Below are 27,045 nucleotides of genomic sequence, written 5' to 3' on the forward strand. Positions count from 1 at the left end.
GTCTGTGTTTTACTTCAGGAAGTATTTATTCTCCTTTACCCATTTTATTTTATTCAGAGTTGCTGGGGAGTCAGAGCCTTTTCTGCCAAGCAGTGATCATAATGTGGGCAACCGTTCATAGACAGAATGACAGTTCATTTGCAGACTACACAAACGCATGCAAGCACAGTTTTTAAGATTACCAGTTCCTCAAATAGGATACTTTTTGAGATGTTTAGGGGTGGGACAGTGCACCCAGTGAAAATCCACATCGGTACTGGCCTGGAAGACTCGCAGACTCCCCACAGAAGGTACTTAGGAATAGAACCAGAGATACAAGAGCTTTGAGGTAGTGTTAACTGCTGCATCACTGTGCACACTTATTTAGGAAGGAGCATTTGCTGAAGTATGCTTTAGTAGTTGGCTTACTGTTTTCCTCAGGGATTCATCATTCTGTGCCCATTGTAGTGTGATGTACTATAGCAACTAATAACCTAGATCTTGTGCCGTTTTGACTCTTATATTTCTGACAGTGTACTGCAGCCACATGCCTTTTTATAATTTGTTATTGCAATACCAGCCACTTGCATTGTGTTTATTCTGTTTTTTCCTGTAATTTGCTGAGTCCCTTTCTTTTGTGTCATGATAATACACAAACCATCAGTGTGTCATTCACATTCTTTAAGATGTACAAATTAAGTACTTGCTTTTAGCTATCAGAATGGTCAGCAGACACTCTGCCACCAAAATGGTGCACTTGGTACACATGACCTAGTGAACCAGTGTACATTTCTGCTTTTGTAAACAGTTCTAACCAATGTTTGTTTTTTCTCCTACTACTTTTGCCACTGTGATTACATTCTTCTGTATTCAGTCAGCCACTCATTCATTTATTACTTTTTCCCTTTATTATTCTAACACTAAAGAAAATCCTTTACTTCATTCTTTGTATTCACTACATGGGCAACAAGCCAGGCTGAATATCATATAAATATTTACAGACTCGTACAAGTTGACCAGTGATAGAATTTTACTGAATTTGGATTGCTTGTCACACTTTTATTAAATCTTTACTTCTTCTGTTGGCTTTTCCCGGTTAGGGGTCACCACAGTGGTTCACCTGTCCTCTCATGATTGGCAGTGGAGTTTTATGGTGTCGAGTTGCCAGCCCAGCACCCAACCTTCCACAGAAGGGGCACACATGCATGCACTCACACCTAGGGTCAATTTATTGTGTCCAGTCCACCTACAGAATGTCTTTGGGATGTGGGAGGAAACCGGAGCACCCAGAGGAAACCCATGTGACCACAGGGAGGACATGCAGACTCCACACAGAAGGCACCCCAGCCGAGGATCGAACCGGAGAACCTCTTGCTATGAGGCAGCAATGCCAACTGCTGCACCACCACGGCCACCTCATTAAACCTTTACTACTGAGCAGAAAATAAAACATGCTCTGGAGATGACATGCAGAGACTGGGTGTGCCTAAATAAGCTTTAATTTCAACCCCTCATCTTTACCCTACTTTACCCCTGCTTTCATGCATCCTGCCCTCTGTCTCTGAGCTAGCATTTTCAACAGTTGCCATTAGCATTGTTAACCATCAACCTATTGTTAACTTACCTGGCCCTGTTTTATTCAGTTCTTCTGTAAACCTTTTTGTCAGCATCTCAGTCTCTATGTTCAGGTACCATGTTTTTTGTTTTTCTTTTTAACTGATGTGCACTTTTTGTCACAGGCAGAGACTGATCTATGTCAGTTTAGAGCAGTGCTCTACCCCAGTTAAAGTTTAAGTAATCTCTTTTGAAGTTGTTTTTTCTACTTGTTTGCTTGAGCACACTGCACTTGATGCACACTAAAATGGTTTCTGTATGCTGCTTGTTTTATGGCATGTGCATGCTGTCATTCATTTTGTACATGTACTTTGCAGTTACTAGGTTTTCAAAGGAGTCTATGCTTGGGGTGGCGAAGGTGGAACCATTACAATTTTGAGTAGATGTGGACTGCTGTGAGATCAGAAATGTATAGTGAATGGGTGTGCTCCTTCGTGCATTTAATCTTGGATAATTGCATTAACTTTGGGGGATATTTTGTTAAGGGTGATGGGAGCAGTTTCAAGCAGGGGAAGGTAGAATCCTCTTCTCTTGTAGCCACAAGTGTTTAGTTTGTTTTGAATAAAGTGCTTTAAATTTCTTTGGGCTATGTTGCCAGGTTAGTGATGTCTGTGCTTAGTGTCATTAGTCTTGTACTAGATTTTCAAAACTCATTTCTTGGTAATCTACAGGGATTTACTTCAGAAGCCTTGCCATTTTCTTTGTCCTCTGACAGACTGCAGGAATAATGCAATTAGAAGCTGATCTGTATTAAGAAATTTAGTTCTTAAAACATGAAATGGCAGCCAAGCAGTGTTCTTCCTGCAAATTCCTACCACTTAAACTTTTTCCCTTGTTATGCATTTAAAAAACAGAACATGCTGTTCATTTTGAAAATACCTGATTGTTTATGTACACTGATGGTGAGTCCTGCCGTGTTAGTTCAGTGAGGTTCTACTGGGAGTTAGTACCAAGAAGCCATATTGATGGAGCTGTTTGTTCCAATGAAACAGGCTCTGTCTCATGGCTAGTTCATTTTCTCAGAGCTGCCCTGTGGCTTTTTAAATTAAATAACAAGTGCCTACCTATCTAGTTCCATGACGACACTTTGAATCACAGTCCACATGGGCTGACTTAAAAAAAAATTAAAAAGGAACAGAAACAAAATTCTTCATAGCTCTCCATAGCAACCTTGTGCCTGTGAACACAGCTGGGAGACCTAATTTCATAGGTGGCTTGCACATCAAACGTACCACTTATTTGAGCTTTGTATTTTGGGAAGATCTGTAGGACAGTTATACAAGACGGCAGCGAAAAGATGAGTGGTTTATTGCTGTGGATTTCACAAACTTTAAACCATCCACTGTGATAGTTTCCATGCAGAGGTATTGTATGTACTTAACTCCTGCAGCAGAATAGTACATACGGGCAGCTTAACTAATGAATTTAAGGCTTTACTTTGAACTGCAGGAAAGTCAATCCTCTGTGTACTTATATTCTGACTGTGGATGATATGAGAATTTTATTTAATAAATATCTGGGTATGTATCTATATAGGTCAGAATGTCTCACAACTTATGACAGTTTCAGACACAAAATGACAGATTTGGAAAAGTTCCTAGTTAAAAGTAAAGTGAGCAGAACTACTGCAAAAGAAAAACAGACATTTAGACAAATCGCGGTGGTGCAGCGGTAGCGTTGTCACCTCACAGCAAGAGGTTCTCCCATTCGATTCTTGGCTGGAGCACTTTGTGTGTGGAGTCTGCATGTCCTCCCCGCGGTCAAGTGGTGTTCGAAAGACATGCGTGAATGGGCATGCCTTCGTTGAAGGTTGGGTGTCAGGCTGGCACCTTGGCACTGTAAAAAATCTACTGCCAATCATTAGCGGACTGGAGTTCCGCTGTGGCGACCCCTAACCAGGAAAAGCCCAAAGAAGAACAACCACCAGATTGGCGGGGGTGGGTCCCAATTATGGTGGTTAGCAACACTGTAGAAATGGTTTACACTTGTTCCTCAACTTCCCAAGCTAGATTTGGCAGATATTAAAAGTGACTGCACAATATGTGTAACTGCATGACAGGCATTTCTTCGCTTGGTCACCATGGTGTAAAGTATTGTATATCCATGATGTTAATTTTGCATTCTGATTTTAAGGTTTTCACAACTGATTAGTTTGGTACAAAAAGGCCCCTGCCTCAGAAGGGAACACTCAGTTATCTGTAAGGTACATCACTGCTGGTACTCTCCTTAACGTACAAAACCCTGCAATTGTATGTAGAACAGAGGCAGTCCACAGAAAGCCATGCTCAACAGTGCAGTGTCTGCATCAAAAGGCTTGTACAGAGAAATGTAGTGTGGGAAGTGTGGGGAGGCGACTGTATGACTTTCAAATCCCTACATGTGGAAGTGAGATTCTGAGAGAAATTCTGTTCAACTCATGGACAGATGATTGGTGCTCTCCACATTCAGTGTGTGATCACTCGTCCCAGCAGCACATCTTGAAGTTATTTGAATGGGACCCGTATTTTGTATAGGAATCTGTCAGTTGTGAGGCAGGAGAAATACTGTCTTTGATTTTAAATTGTTTTAATTTTACTAATGGTTGGGCTTTTGGGAAGCTGCTACATATAACATTCCAGATTTTCTGTATTAGTGACCATAAAATCTAGGTTAGAATAGCTGAGTAGCTCTTGAACATGTTCTGTTTATGATTACTGAAGTGCAGTCTAATCACAGATTATGTGGATGTTCTTACTAAGTAAGCTAGTGGATAGTAGCCAGACTTCATGCAAATCTCACTGCTTTGGTAGTGTGATTGATCAGTCAGTAATATCCATGTCAGTTTACATAAAGCATGTGCCTGCAGCACTCTTAATCATATCTGCAGAGGTGTTATTTGTATCTTCATCAGTTTGCAGTAAAGGAATTTTTGTTTGATTTGAACACTGCACATTGATTTCTGCTCTGTTGTAGATATTTCATTTTTGTACCTTTCCAATGCATTGTGGACTTTGCATACAGACCAGCTATGTGCAAAGTTACTTTTCCCTAGAGTAACTGGGGTAATATAATGGAGAGTTTAGTGAGTTATAAACTTGTATAGTCTCATCTGTAGGCTGAAGACCGGCATGGTGCTATGATGTACAAGTTAACTGCACATTTTTATAATACTCAAACCTCTCCACTGTCCTTGTTTTGGAGGTATGTCCCTATTTTCAGGCCTGATTTTCATCGTCATCCTATTTTCTGAATTCACCTCATCACGTGATTTTTGAAGCAATCTAGTATACAAAAATGGAAAAAAACCACTAAATGACAAACATACTAGGTGGAACAATAATTTAAAGAAAGCAGACACTCCTCTTACAACCCTTTAAATAAATGACCTTGTGAAGCAGATCTTTGCAATACAGTTCATTAAAGTCTACAGATTGTACACTTGTCTCTTAGATAGTGTGCTTTTATTTTTCATCATTTTTGTCACTCTTTTTAAACACGTTTCTGAGTAATATTCCACATTCCCACTAGAAACGATAAAAGCAGTGTGCTATTTGCTATTCAAATGTTGTGCTAATTAGTAGTCCAGATTTATTAGCTGGATGCTCCTGTTTTTGAAAGGCCTTTGTTCCCGTTTTCAGTATATGTGAAGGTTGAGAGGTATGATGGTATACTTTTTCTCATTCAGTACTTTGTAGTACTTCTGAAGTGCTCACACAGCAATGGGGTATTTCTCTCCAACACACACCCAGCTGAATTCTGTAAAATAAGCAAATGTACGAAGTTAGAAGTGACTGAACTAAAGTCCGATAATGAAATATGTGGATTTTCAACCACATAAGCACACAAAATAAGTCTGAAATGCATCCTAATCTCTCAGTTTAGCAGTTGTAAGAAAAGACTGCACTGCCCTTTCTTCAGTATGTTCATTTAATATTGTATAATTTCATGAAGGTTGTAACATGGCCGATTTAATACAAAAGACTATGAAGGGTTTGGTATGTAATTACAGTAATTAGCTGCATAAATTCATGTATAGTTATGATAAAAGATAACGCCATTGCAGTGATCCATTTGAGTGGTTAGTCTAGTTAAATTATGTTTTGGAATTTCAGTTGATAAACTTATTTGTTCCAGTATTTGAAATGCAGCTGAATTTTTTTTTTTTTTTTTTTTTTAACCAGAGGTTGGGAATGTTCCAGTTTCTAAATGTTCTCAGCCCTAGAACTTAAATTCAAGTGGCTGAACTTTGAAAATAAACTGCTACCTTATCAAATTATATAACAGTCTCTCCACATATCTGGGATGCTTAAGCACAGCTACAAGATAAGTGGTATAATGGAAGGGATAAAAAAATACTATTGAATGAAGGACCAAAATTAGATTTAAAAGTATCAAAATAAATCTGCTAAGGTATAAGTGACTTAGATTAGTAATCACCACAACTGTCTTTTATTTAACAGTAGTAGATAATGGTTGGAGAAAAAACAACACTCTCAAAGAAATATTTTACATCTACTCCTGCAAACACAATGACACTAAAAAGCCAGAAAGCCAATGTAACCATTTATTCCAAGTTCAAGCAGTATATAGCATCACTTTGTGAAATGGCAGTAATATCTGCAACATCCTTTCTTGAACACAAAACATCAATAAATAGATAAGACACATGAAGAACAGTGCTGAACTGCACATCCCCAAGTAGAACAGTAGTGTCCACCACCCCCTCATTGTAGGAACCTATGCCATCCTGAGGAGTGTGCACCAGACACTCCATTTAACATGATGCAGTCCCCAAAGAAAGGGGAACTAGAGGGGTCTCCCAGGCAGACCGCCTCTACAAGCCACCAGCCTGCTAACACAGGCTGTCCCCTATTCTTTCCAGGACCTTAGCCTTCCGAAGTATCCATCATATCCTGACGAAATAAGGAAATGTTAACATTAAACAAATCAAGCTCTGTATCACTCAAGTGATCTCTGTGTGATACCAAGAAGGGTCCCTATCCGTAAACTCCGTGAGAAAAAATACTCAAATCATTTCCTGTGAAACTCTTGATTCACAAAATGTTCAGCTACTTCAGTCAAGCTGAAATTCTTGGCATACTGCCGCATCAAACTAAGAATAATCTCAGACCAAACAAAATACCAGAAAGTGTTTGCTTCAACAGCACTGAATTGTGAATGATCTGTGCTAATATCTTCCTTTTAGGGACCACCCCTAGATCATTCCCTCCTAAGTGAATAACCTAACATTGCTGTTGATGAGTCACCTAACCATCACCTTCTGAGCCACGTGCTGCCATCTCATACCTCTAAAGCCCTTTCAAACCACTTCCCATTTCATCAGAGGATGGCCTAACCTGCTACCATGAAGATGCATCTTTGTTTCATGTTTCCCTGCCCAGTAGACAAAGCAATGCCTGATAATGAGAATTCTGCTGCACCCGATAAAGAAATCAAAATAAATACTAAGCGCAATGACCAGAAAAATTAAGCAATTTAGTACATAGTAAAATACTGACCAGAAATTTAACCAACCTGTGTAACATGGGTATCGTATGCTCAATGCCCTACTGTCTTAGTGACTTAAGAGCCTTCCGATACTAGATAAGAAGCCCCCAAGCCTGAAAAGAGCGAATAGAAAATCAATCTGCTTTCAACTCCAGACACACCAGTGCTTTATGAACTGTAGGAGTAAACTGTCCTGCCATAACTGCTTTACCAGCACTGTTCTGAAATGCAAAATTCACCTCTTTACAGCCACACAAACCAGACCATTATCGCACCTAATTCACTGGACGTAATAACGTTTCAAATTTCAACACCACCTGATGACTCTGGCTGCTCTAATCAGTCTTAGACCTACATAACCAAACTGTAACTGCTGACCAAGTAATTTAAACATCTTTTCAGGAAAAGCCCAAGAACTCACTAATCCTAAATACCCCTACGTACATAAAGACATCTAAAAGTGGCCACAAAACACGCACTCTCCATGTATTCACCACCTAAAAACACCTTCCAAAACTACCCTTAAGAATGACTTACCTAGCTGTAATCTTTTGCCATGCTCCACAGCCATGCCCCAAACATTTAAAAGTTGTAAATCTAACCGATGCTTGGTCATCTCTTGCAAACCTAAGAGCATGACCATCACACCAAGAGCTGCCAGGGGTACCCTTACAGTTTGAATTTCTTAACCTAAACCCCACTTATACACTAAATACAGATAATTTCCTATGATGTAATGGATGCTGTTGTCTAAAAGGCACAAAAGCTAAAACAGTGGCACTATAAGCCTTTCTCCTAGTTCTAGACCATGTCTGGGAAATCTGACAACCTACTACAGGCTGCCAGTCTGCCACACATTATTTGGAACTGACACTGTCTGGAACACTGCCATATATTCATTATATGTTTTTTTTTATTTTATATATATATATATATATATATATATATATATATAAAACATACAATGTGTGTGTGTGTGTGTATATATATATATATATATATATATATATATATATATATATATATAGGTCTATGTCAGAAGATCAAAAGTTCAAAAGACTTAAAATCAAAATATCTAAAACTGAAAATATCAACAATATTTTTAATGCAGGGGGCAAGCCCCCTGCACCCAAAAAACACCTGCGAATTATATATACCAACTCCAAGATCACTGAGGAAAGGGCAAATTCAATATTTGATATTTTGATTTCTGTCTTTTGAGGTTTCAGTCTTCTGAAGGGAATCCACACACACACTCTATATAGATATAGATATATATAGATATAGATATATATATATATATATATATATATATATATATATATACTTTTGGCTTTTCCCGGTTAGGGGTCACCACAGCGGATCACCTGTCTGCTCATGACTGGCAGTGTAGGTGTGTGTGTGTGTATGTATGTATATATATATTTATATGTATATATCTATCTATATATGTGTGTGTATATACATATATACACACAACAAACTATATATATATATATATATATATATATATATATATATATATATATATATATATTACAATGCATGCAATGAAAAAGTATTTGCCCCTTCCTGATTTCTTATTTTTTTGCATGTTTGTCACACTTAAATGTTTCAGATCATCAACAAATTTAAATATTAGACAAATAGTAAACACAAAATGCAGTTTTTAAGTGATGATTTTATTTATTAAGGAAAAAAACTATCCAAACCTACATGGCCTTATGTGAAAAAGTAATTGCCCCCCCTTGTTAAATCATGAAGTAACTGTGGTTAATCACATTTTTGGGAAAGCGGAGTTCAGTTTCACTTGCCACACCCCCAGGCCTGATTACTGCCAGACCTGTTGAATCAAGAGATCACTTAAATAGAACCTGTCAAAGTGAAGTAGGCCAAAAGATCCCAAAAAGGAAGACATCATACTGCGATCTACAGAAATTCCAGAACAGATGAGAAACAAAGTAATTGACATCTATCAGTCTGGAAAAGGTTTACAAAGCCATTTTTAAAGCTTCGGGACTTCAGAGAACCACAGTGAGACCCATTATCCACAAATGGAGAAAACACGAAACAGTGATGAACCTTCCCAGGAGTGGCCAGCCTACAAAAATTACCCCAAGAATGCAGCGATGACTCATCCAAGAGGTCACAAAGGAATCCAGAACAACATCTAAAGAACTGCAGGCCTTACTTGCCTCAGTTAAGGTCAGTGTTCATGACTCAACCATAAGAAAGAGACTGGGAACACATGGCATGCATGGCAGTTCCAAGGCGAAAACCACTGCTGACCAAAAAGAACATAGTCTGGACTCACTTTTGCCCCAAAGCATCTTGATGATCTCTAAGACTTTTGGAAAATATTCTGTGGACTGACAAAACAAAAGTTGAAAGTTTTGGGAGGTGTGTGTACAGCATTTCAAAAAAAGGACATCATGCCAACAGTCAAACATGGTGGTGGTAGTGTGATGGACTGAGGCTGCTTTGCTTCTTCTGGACCTGGACAACTTGCTGTGATTGATGGAACCATGAATTCTGCTCTCTACCAAAAAATCCTGACGGAGAATGTCCTGCCATCAGTTTGTGACCTCAGGCCGAAGCGCACTTCTGCAGCAGGACAATGATCCAAAACACAAAACAAGTCCACCTCTGAATGGCTTAAAAAAAACAACAAAATTAAGGTTTTGGACTGGCCTAGTCAAAGTCTGGACTTGAATCCAATTGAGATGCTGTGGCGTGACCTAAAAAAGGCGGTTCATGCTTGGAAACCCTCCAATATGGCTGAATTAAAACAATTCTGCAAAGAAGAGTGGGCCAAAATTCCTCAACAGAGATGTGAAAGACTCATTGCCAGTTATCGCAAATGCTTGATTGCAGTTGTTGCTGCAAAGGGTGGCACAACCAGTTATTAGGTTTAGGGGGCAATTACTTTTTCACATAGGGACATGTAGGTTTAGGTAGTTTTTTCCCCTTAAGTAAAATCATCACTTAAAAACTGCATTTTGTGTTTACTTGGGTTATCTTTGTCTAATATTTACATTTCTTTGATAATCTGAAAGATTTAAGTATGACAGACATGCAAAAAAATAAGAAATCAGGAAGGGGGAAAATACTTTTTCATTGCACTGTGTGTGTGTGTGTGTGTGTGTGTGTGTGTGTGTGTGTGTGTGTGTGTGTGTGTGTGTGTGTGTATATATATATATATATATATATATGTGTGTGTGTGTATGTGTATGTATAAAAGGAAGACTGATATACCCCAACACTGACTTTCACAATCCCGAGACGAGAAGGCCGATAGAAAACCAACGTCCCAGAACTCCGACTGCGAACTCCAGGTAAGTAACCACTTGTCCAAAAAAATATAAAATTAAACCTGAAGCACATTAAACCCACCAATGTTAGAGGCTTTGCCCCCCACACACCCCTAACTAAATTTACCAATTCCAAAGTCGCACTACGGTGGGGGTAAGGGGCAAAGTTCAACATGGTGGGCAAGTGGTTACTTACCTGGAGTTCGCAGTCAGTGTTCAGGGACGTCTGTTTTCTGATATCGGCCTTCTTGTCTCGAGATTGTGAAAGTTGGTGTTATGGTATTTCACTCTTCCAAAGTAGACCCAGATATATATATATATATATATATATATATATATATATATATATATATATACAACTAAACCCAAAATGATGGTGCGCGTATCCAAACTAGGTACACGGAACCCAAAACAAAAATAGAAAATCCAAAATACTTCCAGCACTCTGCAAAAATACAAGGCCACATGTGAGTTAAAGGCTTTATTTAGCCACACAGTCTGCCCCACAGACCGATTTCGCTTAACAAAGCGTCATCAGTCTGATATTACTGCTACCGCCAATGTGTGTTATCATGCCTTTCAGCAGTATTTAAAGTCGGAAATACAAATGTGTACAATCATCCAGTGACTGAATCATTCACAGTAGTCCATGCTTGTCCTAAGAAGCAGCCTTTAAGGCCTACGTCAGACACTTGCCAAATGCAGACTTTCGGGAGGCCCAACAGAAAGCAGAAAAATCCTGCGGTCCAAAAATCTCCACCAAAAAGAAATGCTCTGCTGTATGAAGCAAATGCTGAAAGCCATATCTGTCAGGTTTACCCCATTGTCAAGGAACATTCCTCATCATGAGTCTTAAGAAATCCATGATATATATATATATATATATATGTATATATGTGTGTGTGTGTGTGTGTGTGTGTAAAATACTGAGAGAGAGATTTGAGAAATCAAGCCAACAAGTATAATTCTCAGGATTAAAAGTGCAAGTCACTAAATGCTAGTGCAGGCACTTATACAGTATAACAGGAGATTTCAGCTTCCTTTGCTTCTGCAAACTTTTAGTAATGGTCTCAGAATACAAACTGACCAGAATATTAAATGTGTGCATTTTCTTTAATACCGACATTTGTCAGATACATCTGTACAACACCAGTGATGTCACCTTTTGCTACATTTTGAAGTATTTTGTATTTGCAAAATATTGTAGCTTAAAAAAAGGAATGGTGAAACATAAGAATCAGGACTGAAATGTATACCTTTTGCAGTCATGTTTGTGTCTGGAGCATGCTTTCACTGTAAGTTGCATTGATTGTAAGACAGAGGCTAGAACCATTTTTGGATCATATAGAATGTTGTCTTTCGGCTTTTCCCGGTTAGGGGTCACCACAGCGGAACTCCGGTCCTCTAATGATTGGCAGTAGATTTTTACATGCCGAGTTGCCAGCTCTGACGTACAACCTTCAATGACGGTACGCCCATTCACGCATGTCTCCACACACAAGACGCTCTAGCTGAGAATCGAACAGGACAACGTCTTACTGTGAGGTGACAACGCTACCACAGCACCACCATCGCAGTATGTCACTTTAAACAAAGGGTTTTTCTCAGGATTCAGTAATGCCTACACTAAGTGTACACTGTTCTGAGTGAACAAACAACACAGACAACTCACACCTTCTACATTCCTAATTTTAGTTTTCCTACTGATACTCTTGCAGCTTTAAATATTGACAGGGATTCATAAAGGTTACCACAAAGTGTAAAGTACATGTGCACTCAGTGTAATATTTGAGTGACTGGAAAGCACAAAAAATGTGATAAAAATTTTCTTGAATACATATTGTATACACTTGGTGTACACTTAGTGTAGGGTTTATTGAATCTGGTCTTTAGTCTAAAACCTGTGTTCAAGTTTAAGAAACTGCAACACAGTGCGTTTTTACAATGTCCTGTTTAAAAGGAAAAGAAACAGAAACCAATAGAGCACTATTAACAGACAATTTTGGGTGTTTATTTTATATTTGTTGTCCAGGAAAGTTCGGCTGGACACAAAAGCCTCTTTTTTTAGTAGGCCTGGGGAGAAAAACTCCAGGTCATGCAGTGCCATTATAATCTTTTAAATTACTTAACATCAACAATGTCAGGCAGAATACAATTAAAATACATTTTACAATGTCAGAATAGATAAGATAGTAGCTATACATATAGTAGTAAGGCTTTTTATACTAATTATACTATCTCTGTATATAGTGAAATAAATAAATATGCAGTGTGATGTCAAAATATTTACAAAAGGTGGATAGCAAAAGATTGATTTAATTTTGAGATACAAGTTAAATGAGTGGTTACAGAGTTGAGAGGCATAGGTAGACGACAGGGTGGGTGAAGAAGCTTAAGGTGTTTACCTCACAAACATGAGGTACAGGGTTTGATTCTCACCAAGGCAAAATTGGCTAGGCTTAAAATAGCCCACAAGGTCAGCTAGCCTAGTACTTACCCATGATAGTTGGTAACAGAGTAAAGGAGAGCAGAGGTATAGTAGAGGAGGAGGAAGAAAGCAGAGATGTTATATTTATCCTGGAGATGTACTAATACACATCCAAGGTGTTGAGAGCCATTCTTTTAGGTACGTTTTTTGCATGTTAGTTTTCAAGAAGCCTGAGAGCATGTGGGTGGGCATTCTAAAGTGTAGCTGCAGAGTTTGAGTATGATGAGGCTCCCAATACATTTGGGGTATTAGTGACTGAGAAGAGGAGTTTGTCTTTAGAGCAAAGAGCTTTGGTAGGGTGTTAACGTTGAAACATGCTGGATACTTATCAGGGTCGCATATTAGAGTATGAAGCTGTAGAAGCGAATTATAATGGAGGTTATGTGGGAGTTTAAAAAAATGAAAAGACCAATGGTTAGACCACAGCTGAAGATAAAAATGGAATAATCCACGTCAGGAAATAAATCACTTGCAGCTTCACAGTAGTGCCCTTTATAAAACCAAAAGTTGTAACTGAGATGTAGTAGTCAAGGTAGGAAACTGTTCACTTGCAGTTTCACACCACTTTATTAAACAAGAGTAAGCACTTTCGCAATCTAAGTCAGCTGATCGCTTCTTCAGACTCATAAAAACAGTTAAAACATTGGTATTTAAAATATGGTTCAACCAATGAAAACACATATAGAACTATGACATAGACTAATTAAAATTCCATACATCAGTACATTAATTTGCCTTCTTTTCTGCAAAAGATGAAATAAAATATAGATATAACAGACACATTTTATGTAATAATCCATATTACTTAATGTTTTAGTGGTCTGGATTTTAAAAAAGGTTTCAAGGAAACAGCATTGTTCAATCCAGGAGACCTATCAGCCTGAAGTAATAAAATCCATCTTTGTTCTGCTTCCTCTACCTTATTCCTTATATCATCTCCCCTCTTACTTTTATTTATTATTTCTTAAACCATGAAATTAACATGTTTTGCTAAAGCACTTGTGTCTTTTTTATTTCTTATATCTCTAAGGTGTTCAAGGATACGTTCCTTTAGACACCTATTGGTTTTGCCTATATAAAAGGCATGACAGACAGTGCAGACGCTGTAATAAACCAAATTTTATGTTCTGCAGTCAGCATAAAAATCTATATCAATTATAAATCCTAGTGTAGGATGTTTATATGTTGATTTATTATATAAATAGTCACATGCTGTACAATTTCTGCAAGGAAAAGTCCCCTGCCTATCAGATAGGATCATTCTTTCATTGTTTCTGGAAAAGCTGGGTCTATCTTCTAACAATTCTCTCTCGTCAGGATCCGACAATAAAACATTCCAATTCTTCTCAAAAATATTACAGAACCTTCTGATGTCACTTGAATAGGTGATAGGGAATCTAACTTTAAAGTCATGACCTTCCTTGCTTTTAACATCTTCTATAGTATTTGAGAAGAGCGGTTTACATCTCCCATCCCTATTTTCAATGGTATATTTAGAGCTTTCATTTATGTCTTTCTTACTATAACCTCTGTTTAAGAAGTCTCTCTAATATATTCATTGTCTTCACAAAGCCTTCATCTGTGTTATGTAAGAGGCTTATTCTCATATATTGTCCTTTCACTACATTTTTGTGTACAAATGTTGGATGCATACTAGTCTTATGTAAGATACTATTTCTCCATGTAGATTTTCTATGCATCCCTGTTGTAAGTTCATCTAATGCTGTCTTCTTAACCAAAACATCTAGGAACTCAATAGAGTCCCTGGAATGTTGACTAGTGAATCTTAAAAATTCAGTGGTGCTATGTAAGTACTCCACCATCTCTTGCAACTCTTCACTAGTACCATCCCATAACAGGAAGACGTCAAGTACATAACGTATATACCATACAATTTTGCTAGCATATTTATTGCTAGCACTTAATACATTATCTTTTTCCCATGCAGCCAATGCTAAGTTGGAGTAGCTGTTAGCACAAGCCGTGCCCATTGCTACACCAACTTTCTTTAGATAAAACTTGTCATTGAATATAAACACATTATTTTCTGGGACAATATCAAGCAACTCGTATATCATATTAATCTTAGTGCTTTAAAAAACTTAAGGTCAGAATATCACGTATTTTCTCAATACCCCATTTATTCGGTGCTGTTTCCTTGAAACCTTTTTTAAAATCCAGACCACTAAAACATTAAGTAATATGGATTATTACATAAAATGTGTCTGTTATATGTATATTTTATTTCATCTTATGCAGAATATAAGGCAAATTAATGTACTGATGTATGCAATTTTAATTAGTCTATGTCATAGTTCTATATGTGTTTTCATTGGTTGAACCATATTTTAAATACCAATGTTTTAACTGTTTTTATGAGTCTGAAGAAGCGATCAGCTGACTTAGATCGCGAAAGCGCTTACTCTTGTTTAATAAAGTGGTGTGAAACTGCAAGTGAACAGTTTCCTACCTTGACTACTACATCTCAGTTACAACTTTTGGTTTTATAAAGGGCACTACTGTGAAGCTGCAAGTGTTTTATTTCCTGACGTGGATTATTCCATTTTTATCTTCAGCTGTGGTCTAACCATTGGTCTTTTAATTTTTTTTTGCTTGAGGTGTATACCAGGCGTTTATCCAGCTTTTGTTTTCTTTCACGTGTTATGTGGGAGTTTAGTCCAGTTTAGTTGTTTAAGGGCAGAACAATGATGTGTTCTAGAGGGGACGATTCACAGCAAACAGCTATTTTATTGTAGTAGTGTTCCATCTTTGTTTGCTAATTTGTAGCTGAGTAAAGAGTAGGGAGGCATGCAGTAGTAGGATAGGAGGAGGTAGGCTTTAACCATGTTTTCTCTAGTTCTTTTTCTTGGGTGAAGTTTTGTTTACGCTTTACTTTGTTTTAACAAAGCCTTTAATTGAAAATATCTTTTTAAAGTAAAATAGACTCTTGCACTGTCTCTGTATTATAGGTGTGGGTGGGTGTGTGCGCACGCACTTGGAATCTATATAAAATATGCACACACAGATGTGTGTTTGTCATCTATGATCCATAAAAAAGTTAATATAAAATAGTTGGTGTCTACAACATTATTTATATGCTTTGAAACAAAATCTTGACCATGCCATTAAAAATTATTCTTTATATCTGGTGCGTTAGACTTGTGATCGATCAGCATAATGCTGGAACTGGAGGATATGCCCTTTCCCCAGTATTGCACTGTAATGGGGTTGGTATATTTAATTAGGGGATGTGGCGGGTGCTGAGGCTCTTGCCTTACTGCAAAGACTTTTTTTGTTTGCATGGTTAGAGATGTGCAGGAGGATGCAAATGTTGCTGTCAACTTTTTTAACGCAGACTTTTTTAGGTTTAGATCTTTCAGTTGACTCGATATTTTTTTAGACATTTGTTTGTATGCAAACACATACTTCTATATAAACATATACATGTGTGTGCATGTATACATGCATTTTATATATATATATATATATATATATATATATATATATATATATATATATATATAAATATAAATATATCCACATGCGTGTGTATATCAAAAAGTGTTTTGTATCAGATAAAATCTTAAGTATGAAAGCTGATTGGGTTTGAGTATTTCAAGTTAAATATTTAAGTGAATTACTTGTGTTAAATATTTACTTTATATAAAGTAAATTATTTTTTTTCTCTTTTTTGAGTCCTTCATAGCTTCGAGTGTTTTGTGTACATATTTTGTGGACATTGAGCTCTTGTTCTTACAGTGACTAGTAACGGCTGGCCTGATAGGAAGTATGCCTTTGTCTTTGCACATTGCACTTGCTCATACTAGTGCGTGTAATAACTTTCTGATGTTCCCAGTCTGCCTTCAATATAGACACCTAAACTAAAAAAAAAAGTTTTTAATGCATCTTGTTTGTGCTGCTTTTTAAAAGAAACCAAAAATGCAATTCTCGCATCCAGTATGTTAATGCTAAATCCTGAATCCTATTAACAATGCTGAGTATTCTTAATGAGCTTTCCGTGAAAGTGACCTAAACTCGGTCACCCTTGCAAGGAGCTTCAGCCAGCTGTTTGTTGCAAAAGGAATTTGCGGACTGTGGCTCGGGTGGGTTTGCTTACTATGTGCATGTGAAGGAGGAGATCACTTGGGGATGGGAATGAACATTTGGGGCTGTCTTCACCGTCTGGATGGGGAGACGAGGGAAGTTGCAGAAAAGCCATAGGTTCATACTAGGCTATCTGCCCAAGGGCATTTATAAGCCTAGCCCAGAGTTTTGTGGCTTTTGCCACCCCTTTAGTTTGGAGGATACTATGCCCATTATTTTGCTGTGCCTCTGTCAAGCAGTGACACTGAGATAATCCCTGGGGTATATCTGCGATCTCCCATCCATTGGTCAAGATTTCTCTTGAACAAAGCCAGTGAGGTGCTCTGCCTCACATGTACCGGGATTTTGTTCCACAGCATAGGGAGTCTCTGGGTGATGAATCTGTCCCTCCAGCACGTCCTATTAATAACCGTGTCAAGGTTTAAGTCTCCGCCCTTGTAGTTCTGAGGGATCTAGATTTTTGAGGTGAAGCATGTTCATCAATTCTGGGTTGGACATGGCCTTGTATGTCAGGCACAGGTCACCTCTGAGCAGACGGTTAGCGACTGAATAGAGCTGGAGTTCCTTCAGTCGGGCAGCATAGGACATATTTTGAGACCCTTTATCCTTTTGGTGAGGAACTTTTGGGGCCTTTCCAGTTGCTGCAGGTGTCGTGTCAGATACATTCCGAATGGGGCATTGTACTCAATCATTGGTCTGATGAGTGATGAGTACAGGGGACGATGACTTCCCTTGATCTAGATGTGAATCCCTTCATGATCAGGTGGGCAATGTAGAAGGTCTTCCTAACTACTTTGGCAACGTGAGTGTCAAACGAAAGGTTACTGTCAACCTGGGTCCCCAGATCCCTGATAACCTCTTCTGTGCTTAGTGGGTTGCCGCCTATATGGTAGCTAGGGGTAACCTTGTTTTTCCCGAAGGGTATGACTATGCATTTTTTGGCGTTTAACTTTAGGCCATGGCTCTGGCACCAGTTATCTGTTTCTATAAGACCCTTCTGAAGGATATCTGTGTCAGATGTGTTCTCAACTATGGCGCCCAGTTTGCAGTCATCTGCAAATGTCAGCCATAATCCTCCTGTGTTTGCTTGTACTTCTGAAAAGTAGATGTCGAACAGGAGTGAGCCCAGGACTGAGCCCTGTGGGACACCACTTGTGACAGGCTTTGAGTCTGACATGGCGCCAGCAACTCTGACCCTGTGGGTTCTGTCACTTAGCCAGTTTGCAACCCATCTTGTGACGTATGGGTTTACATTTAAGCTGATGAGTTTTTCAATGATACCTGAGTGGGATATTGTGTCAAAAGCCTTTGCCAGGTCGAGGTAGGCTGTGTGGACTGCCTTTCCCTCATCAATGGCCTTGGTGACTGTTTCGAAAAAGTCAACCAAGTTTAAAAGGCATGATCTGCCTTTGACAAAGCCAAACTGGGTCGGATCCAAAGTCTGCAAGTCCCCTATGTCTTAATTTATGAGTTCCATTATGATCCTCTCCATAGCTTTGCAGATCAGGCTTGTCAAGCTGATGGGACGGTAATTTCCAGGGTCGATGGAGGCACCGCCTTTGTGAAGTGGGACCACAGTTGCCGTACGCCACTCCTTAGGCACGTATCCTAAGGTGAGGCTAAGATTAAACAGCTGCCCTAACTGCGGGTTTAATATCTCATTGAGTTCGTGGAGCACACAACCGGGGACACCATCTGGTCCCATGGATGCTGTGTTTTTTGCCTTGGAGAGAGCAGTTCTCACCTGAGCGTTAGAGATGTTTGGGGGGCTACAATCCTCTGGTATAGATATCTCACCTTTTGGGGGGGAGGGGGGGAGAAGTTTGCACTGAACCTGTCAGCCAGGCTGTCAGCCAGCTGTCTATCAGCCATGCTGTTTGTAATCCTGTTGAAGGACAGGTAGAACAGAAGTCTTCCATCTACGCAGTGCACTGGTTCTTCTAAATGTGCAGTGTAGCTGTAGTGAATGTGTGGAAGCATGCAATCTGCACCAGTATTGTAGGCCCACCTTTGTCACTCCATTTGCTGTCCCGGCCTCAAAGGGACAGGGTAAACAAGGACATATCGAAGTCTTCAGTAAAATAGCTACTGCCCCAACCTCAGGTTGGATGGTGTAAATGAGAACATGTAAACATATTCAGTGAAAGGGCTGATGCTCCAGCCTCAAAGATGGGTAAAAGATGACATATTAAAATATTCAGTGAAAGCACTGCTCTCATCCTCGAGGATGAAGTAAACAAGGACATATTAAAATCTTCAGTGAAAGCACTACTGTCCCTGCCTCAGATGGATGAGGTAAGTGTCACGGATGTTGACCATGCACTGGAAATGCTGTTTTCAGTTCCCAGTCTTGAGACAACTGGGCTGTCATCACAAGTTGTCCCCTGTCTGAATCAATTACATCTATATTTAAAAACTGAGATGGTCTTTTTTTCTTTCTGATATCTTTTCAAAATAATGTACTCAACTACAGTCAAAAAGCCATAGTAAAGATGAGATGAAGGGGTAGCAGAGGGCATGATCGGCACTGCCGTCCATTCATCCACTTTTCAAACTATGCTCAGCTTTTTAGACTCACACCTTTGCTAAACTATAGCAAAGAGCTATGAGAATTCCATGCTACAGGTCATTGCCTTAAAAAAGGGAAAAAATAAAATGTAATTTCATCAGGTTATATAGAGAACTGTTGTATATCAATATTTATGGCTCTTTGCAAGAACCATAATAGCTCCTTGCTACAGTTCCCAACACTGAATCACTGGACTATCATTTAAGTAGACCAATTCATAATCATATTTGCTTAAATGATTGCCAATTCTGAGTAAAGGGAATGATTTACACATCAGCTCCAGTGCAGATCATGCCCTCTAACAGCTTGCACCCTGTGCAGCTGCCCCTTCGCCTTAAGTTTGCTATGGTTTTGACTGTAGAGTGGTGTTGCAGTAGTTAACTGTATGTGCAACTCAAAACCCCTTTCTTGCATCTCATTGTATTATACACATCTGTTTCCAGCTATTTATTCACAGCATGTATACATCAACTTCCGAATAAACTTTGAAATGTACTATATAAGATCTGGGTTAATGCAAAAATGAAATAAGGAGGTGGAGGTCAACTGTTGTACTGCCAATTTTGGACCTTTTTATTTATTTATTTTCAGACTGTGCTGTAATACTTTTCCTGTGATTATTTACCTGATCCCAGCCTACCACACATGATTTGTCATATGGTAAATCACCATTTTAAGTGGCTGTGCCCAGGAATTATTTGTAGAATATTGAGGGAGTTGAACACTTTAGTTAGATTTCGAGTTGTAGTAGGTGGATTAGGAGGAGGGGCAGGGAATTAGTTCCCTTCTGAGGAGAAACCTGAAGGTTAGGAAAAACTGCTGAGAAAGAGCATTATGGGCATACAGGATTTCTGCAGAAAACGTAATGGCTTAGTAAAATCCTTTATTGTGTAGAGCACTTATAATAGAATAACACCAAAATTATATGCATGCTGTCAGTGAACTATTCATAAAAAACTTGTTCCAATTTAATTTCTGAGTTAACACAGTGATTGTAATGTTTGTTGTTTTGAATTACAAAATGCTTATTTTCTGTTCACGGTACTTTTTTGCGATTTCTCCAATATCCCCAGATTTTAATTGTTTCTGTTGTGTAAAACTGTTTTGAGCTGTGAACCATGAAGACCATAAGTAGAATAGTCACTAGAAAACACTATCAGTGTGTGATAGTCATTGCAATCCTTATTTTGTTCAGCATGTCCTTGCCTATGCAAACTGATTTTTTTGTATGTGGGAAGGTAACAGCCAGGAGATACTTTGATGCCAGGATGCAACCTGACTGTTGAATTTTGCTTGCACATTGAGATAGTGTGCAATTAATACAGATGAAGACAGTAGTTTTGAACTGGAGGAGATTGAGGGTGGGAGAAATGCCATGCTTATTTAAAAAAAATAGGGAAAGAATTATGTTTTCAGCATGGTATGATGGTAGCTTTGCACGAAGGCCTTCTATCTCCCATCCAACATGAAGTTGTCTGATGTCATTAGATTTTCATTTTTACTAGAGGCATTTTCTGTCTCTTCTAGATGTTTATAAAGTAAAGATGATGGAAGCAAGAGGAAAAATATGCTTCTGACATGCTCGTTCATTAACAAGATGGCAGTAGCTAGTTAGAAGGGGAAGAGTAGTTTTCCAGCTTTGTTTTGAGTGTTGCTTTTAAAACTTTTTTTTTTTTTTCATCTCACTCTGAGTACCTAGTTGTTTCGATTTTGCCTTTCAGATCTAATCCTAGGGTAAGAGGATGGGGAAGCAGAACAGCAAGCTTCGTCCTGAGGTGATCAATGACCTTCGTGAGCACACAGAATTCTCTGAACATGAACTCCAAGAGTGGTATAAAGGTTTTCTGAAAGACTGCCCTACAGGGCATTTAACTGTTGACGAATTTAAGAAGATATATGCAAATTTCTTTCCTTATGGTGATGCTTCAAAATTTGCAGAACATGTTTTTCGTACATTTGATACCAATGGAGATGGGACTATTGACTTCCGGGAATTTATAATTGCTCTGAGTGTAACTTCTCGAGGGAAGCTTGAACAGAAGCTACAGTGGGCTTTTAGTATGTATGATCTCGATGGAAATGGTTATATCAGCCGTGCTGAAATGCTTGAAATTGTACAGGTAACCTATTTTAAAGCCTCACTTTCTTCTTATTTGTTTATATGCTTATAACAAAGTATATTGTTATAAAGTATTAAATTTATTTTTATATCAAGAGTCTCTGTTTCGGTCTTGCTGTGTGTATGGATAATCATTTGTGTGGCTTTCATTGGAGGTGTTTTTGTGGAGTCCTCAAAATATGTATTTCTTTTACAGCTTGTGCATGTTTCATTTCTCTAGGGCCTATCACTGTGCGTTTCATGAGACAATGGCCAGTCTAATTGGTAATTCCGGTATTACTTTTTATTGTCGTGACAGTGAAGATGCTATCGAAAGTTAGTAAGAGCATTAAGAACTTTTACTGTCTCTCTACATATTTAAGTGGTGTTTCCATCTGGTCAGTTCTCTGAGTAGGCATGGCATCTCTTGTGTATGATTTCCTGGCCAATGCCACCTTGTGGTTATGCCTGCATTGCTGCTCTTCCCTTCAATTTGTACTGCCATTCATATCCCTTCAATTTGTACTGCCATTCATACTTTCAGAAACTCTTTTGCTGGTGGCAGTTACTGGTCTCGATGGGCACTACAGGAACTAAAGTTTTTCTTCCTTCCAAATCTGATTAGTCAGTGGTCAGAATCTGCCATCAGATTAACGGTGATGCTGAATCATCTTCATTCATTAATGCCTTTTATGAGGATACCTGTTATATAAGGTGGTCAGGGTGATAGGCGCATTGAATTTGGTCTAAGCACCCTCACTTCCACCCAGGAAGTGTCTGAATACTTGACTGGAGCAATAAAATTTGAGTCTTTGCTGTTCTCTCCCCTTGAGACTTTACTGAGGAAGCTGTCCCCGTTGCACCCTGAAAGCATGCTTATTCCACTTATCCTGTATTTTCTAACTAACTGTATCTATCATGGATGTACATACACACACAATTTATATATATATATATATATATATATATATATATATATATATATATATATATATATAAAATCTACATATTATTTTTCAAAATCATTTAGAGAAAAAATTCTGTGGTGTATTCCTTTATGGCTGTTGTCCAGAATTATCCACAATAATATTTTTTGCACTTCCAAGAAATCCTATGATATGGGCAGTATGTTTCAAGTTTTCCCTGTTTATCCCAATTTTGAAACATCATTGGAGTCTTAGGTTGTTGAACTGAGGCCTTAATACTGCTAAGAAATTTCTAACAGCTTTAAAACTGACATTTTCGTGTAGACTGTTATAACATTAGCACCATAAGTGTCAACCTCTTATTGCAAGAAGTCTAGACAAAGCCTAAAATAATGGGCACAAAGGCCCAAAAATAGGGGCAGATTTTAATATTCTTATAAACTTAGAAGGTTGATAGATTAACAGGTTTTGCTTTTAGCATGCATTTTCTGGAGGATATATACTCTGACATCCAAATGTATGTATTCCACTTATCCTGTCTTTTTTTTTGTATTCTTTTATGGCAGTGATTTGCCTGAAAAAAAAATGAATTTTATGAGGAACCAACCAAAAATATGAGACACAAATCTTGGCATTCTGTGAAACACTGCACAGTTGGGAGGTATGATTAGCACTATTTACAATAGTGCATATGCAATTTTTCTGCGTAGACTGAGTTGGTTTTATTTGTTCTCTCTTATTGCCTTCATTAAAATCTTAGGCACAGGATCTTGGATGTTCGCATTTTCAGTGCATGTTTTGATAGAAGACTAACTTGTAGATTTCCTCCCATAGTATGGCAAACCCCTTTTTTAAGGATAAGTTCTGTTCTTGCTGTAGGCCTGCAACATGTACAGGGATTTTGATGAAAGTAACTGTGGTTCATATATTCATAGGCAGTTACTACATACATGATGCAGGAGATTGAGGAGCCTCAGTTTTTCCAGTTGCCCCAGATCACTTTGTGGTTAAATTTACTGACTCAGAGTCTTACAGTAGACAAATGAAGGTTCAGGGAGTCAAAACCAGAACTTCGTGATGCACCTTGTTAACATCTCAAAGCCATAACCCCTCTGTGCAGCTGCTAGATAAACATATCCAGTGCTACTTTTTCAGCATAATCAGTACTGCTGTATCTTGTCAGGTCACATACCCCATACAGATTGCTGCATTTTTAAAAAGTCACACAGGTGCACATTTTCAACTCCCATGGTTTTAAAAAGGCACACAGGTGTACAGTCTCAACTCCCACAGTTTTAAAAAGTCACACAGGTGCATGGTCTCAACTCCCATGATTTAAAAAGGCGCAAATGTACACAGTCTGTATTCCCACCCCTCATTTTTTTTTCTTGCAGGATCTAGCTGTTAAGGAATAAGGTGGGAAGCAAAGTTTCCAGCATTAAGTAGTAGAAAAATTGATGCAAAGAATTTGTGGGAAAATGTTTTCTACTTATAGTTTTTTGGGATTTTTTTTTGTCAGATTGACAGGTTCCTTATCCGTATCTGTCACATCTTCTCCCAGGGATCCATGTGGATTCTGCAGTGTAAAAGATTTAGGTTTCACATCTAACTGAGCCAGAGTATGGCTACATCCAGAGACGAAAGGTTAGTTGTCTCCATGTATTCTTACAGCACCAGAAATGTAAGGGCATGTAATAATTAAGGGGCACAGACCATTTCTTGGGCATCTGGAATACAGAAGATTTGTGTATTTTGTTCAAGGATCCCAATATTTTAGTGACCCCTTTTTGCATGTGTGCCCCATTAGTGTTTTTTCTGTGCTTCATAATGCCTGCAAGAGCCTTGTAAGTATTGTATTTGAAAGTCTGGTTATAGAGTGACCATGTTGACTTCTGATCTCTTGTCCATCTCCCAGTACTTTGGTGGCCCCACTTGTAGGGTGTGCTTGACATTATTGCACCATTATGTCCCACGAGTCCTCCATGCTAGTTCCATAGAAGTAGTTGCTCACAGCCTGTCTTCATTCACTAAAGCTATACTGAACTGCAAAGCTTGACCTCTCTGACAGACCTAAATATGTCATAGCCTGTAATTACTAAAGTAATGACTTCTTTATCCCAGAGCTGTAGCTTGGCTGTCAGGCACCCTTGACAAGTCAGTATTTTCCCTTTCCCAATACCACTGGAGTACCAAAAGATAAACAAATCCTTAAATGAAGATTAAAACAAAGGTTCTTCAGATTTTCAAATTGAAAGAACCAAAAAAAATGCCTTTCCTTCTATGACTTGTTGAAAGGAGTTTCTTGCTACAGTTTTGGTTTCAACACTGTAACAAGGAGATTTGCTAACCTGTAACAAGAGGCCTGTTGCTTCAGATCTTAAATCACATGGCATGTCCTTGTAATTCAGACAGCTGAGTTTTCTGTCAATGATCATGGCTGTTATTGAGAAATGTTTTATTTAAAAAAAAAAAAAAAATTACAGATGGGCTATGGGCGCTGCATTGGGGGTCTGGAAGGGACTTGCATTTGCAAACATTTTTGCAGCTGTCCCAATATTTTAATTTCTGATCTTTTTATGTAATCTTTTTTGACAATGTGTTTTTATTGTGGGATTCCGCCTTTGAACAGTTAGTCTTTTTAGTTCATTTAAATAACAGAGCAACTTCCTTAAAGTTTGAAATGGCACATAGTATCCAAGAAACCAGTTACTTGGATGTGTCTGTTTATAATCATTGCAACGAAACTCTGTTTACTAAGATTTTTAGGAAGGAATTTGGGGAGAAAAAGTATTTTGGCTACACTAGTATGCACCATCCTCTCACTAAAGCTGACATTGTGAAAAGTCAACTAATAAGAGCTTCAGAATTAACTAGTGAGTAAGTACTTGGCCCCATGGTGCAAAGTAATAAAGCATTGACTGCACCCAAGACAACCTGTGTCTCACTAGTTAGTGGGACCAGGTAAGGGAGGATGGTAGTTAATGACCAATTATCAGCTGTCCCAACCTTAGGGCAGGGGCAGGATAGCTTGGTTTGCTACACTGGTGGCACCTGCAGAAATGCAAATGTATTACTGCAATATGAAGAGCCTAGCATGCCCATGCTGCAAGTGGTTTGTCTCTTGATTGAGAGTTTGTACAAGCAAAGAAGGATGAATACACCTCCTGAGCCAGCTAGCAGAGTTTACATGGCTGAAACAAGGTGTTAGTAGGACAGCCCACACGATCTGCAGATTGTCCTGCTGTCTTAACTCCTGACTCTCATGTTCACTAGGAGCAAATGAGCCAGAGGGAATGGGTCAGGTGTGTGTGTGTAGGGGGGTCATTGAAGTGATTCTGCAGACCACAAAAAAAAAAAAAATACTGAGCATGACATTTTTTTATACTCACTACCTAAACAGTTTTAATAAATGCTGTCTTTTTGTCTGTTTATAAAACAAGACACATGGTCCATGTCTCTATAGTCTCTGTAATGAGGCCCCGAATAGGAATGAAAATGTTTGACCTGTCCAAGTATCATTCATCTTTACAGGTGACTTAGGAGGTGGCTTCTTATTAGGTTGATAGGGATTTTCATGACATATATTCAATATACTCAAGCTTTCTAGATATCTTAAGTTAGGTTTGTCATCTGCAGGATCGTACTTTTGGCATCTTGGTGACATTACAGATCACTGCACAAGTTGTATACCCTGGCTTTACTTGTCTCAGGGTGATATGTTAAGTCCCTGGAGAGCTTGGAAAGGAAAGTGCTAAGAAAATTGCTTTGGGTAAGAAGCTAACGAATTTTTGTTTTGTATGTTGCATTAGTTCAAATCAATTGTTTGCTTGGGACCTCATGCTTAGTGGTTGCTTTCGTGTGAATTCACGGGGGATGTGAAATATTTGAGGTATTAGTGTTGGATGAAGAGTTCACTCGTTCATTTTCAGATGCTCAGTTTTACCTATTCATGGCTGTGGGGGAGCTGAAGCCTTTCCAAGCATGGAAAAGCCAAAAGACATGGAACTAAGGCACTCAAATGCAAAACTTTCACATGTACACATTGCACACACACAAACATTTAGCAATGGCTGACAGTTCAGTTTCAGGCATGACTGAGATGTGGCAGGCAACCAAACACACATTGAGAGCCCACAATGTCACAGAAAAAAAAATGTGTAGACTCTAGACAGTATTTTGCATGACAGCAAAGTGCAGTTAATATTTTGTTATGCTAATGAGATTTATTCTGTAATACTGGGTTTGCTTCCTTCAGTTTCTTCGTACAGAATTTGACTTTAAGCAAATCAGTACAGCAGACAGAGTACTACCACGTAACTCCTGAAAAGAGATCATTGCCTTTAGTTGGCATACTAGCTGAATACATGAATAAAGAAAAGACAGATGTGCCCGTGCAGAGTGTCTGTGTGTGAGATAAGGGCCCAGGTTGTGTAACATGTACAAGCAAGCTGTTGATGTACTGCTATGTA

General features: G+C 38.6%; 1 protein-coding gene across 3 annotated transcripts in view; it reads left to right on the plus strand.

Annotated features, from left to right (window-relative positions):
- HPCAL1 (hippocalcin like 1) overlaps positions 1 to 27,045 on the plus strand; it is a 1,334,575-nt gene that overhangs the window by 978,843 nt on the left and 328,687 nt on the right. For all 3 annotated transcript variants that reach the window (XM_044079320.1, XM_044079314.1, XM_044079327.1), the window contains one exon: positions 21,274 to 21,672. In XM_044079320.1, coding sequence (XP_043935255.1) covers positions 21,295 to 21,672 — 378 coding nt within the window. In that variant the 5' untranslated portion in view covers positions 21,274 to 21,294. The remainder of the gene's footprint in view (positions 1 to 21,273; positions 21,673 to 27,045) is intronic.

Source organism: Protopterus annectens, chromosome 1.part1 (genome assembly GCF_019279795.1).
Source record: "Protopterus annectens isolate FY-2018-M chromosome 1.part1, PAN1.0, whole genome shotgun sequence".
Lineage (NCBI taxonomy): Eukaryota > Metazoa > Chordata > Ceratodontiformes > Protopteridae > Protopterus > Protopterus annectens.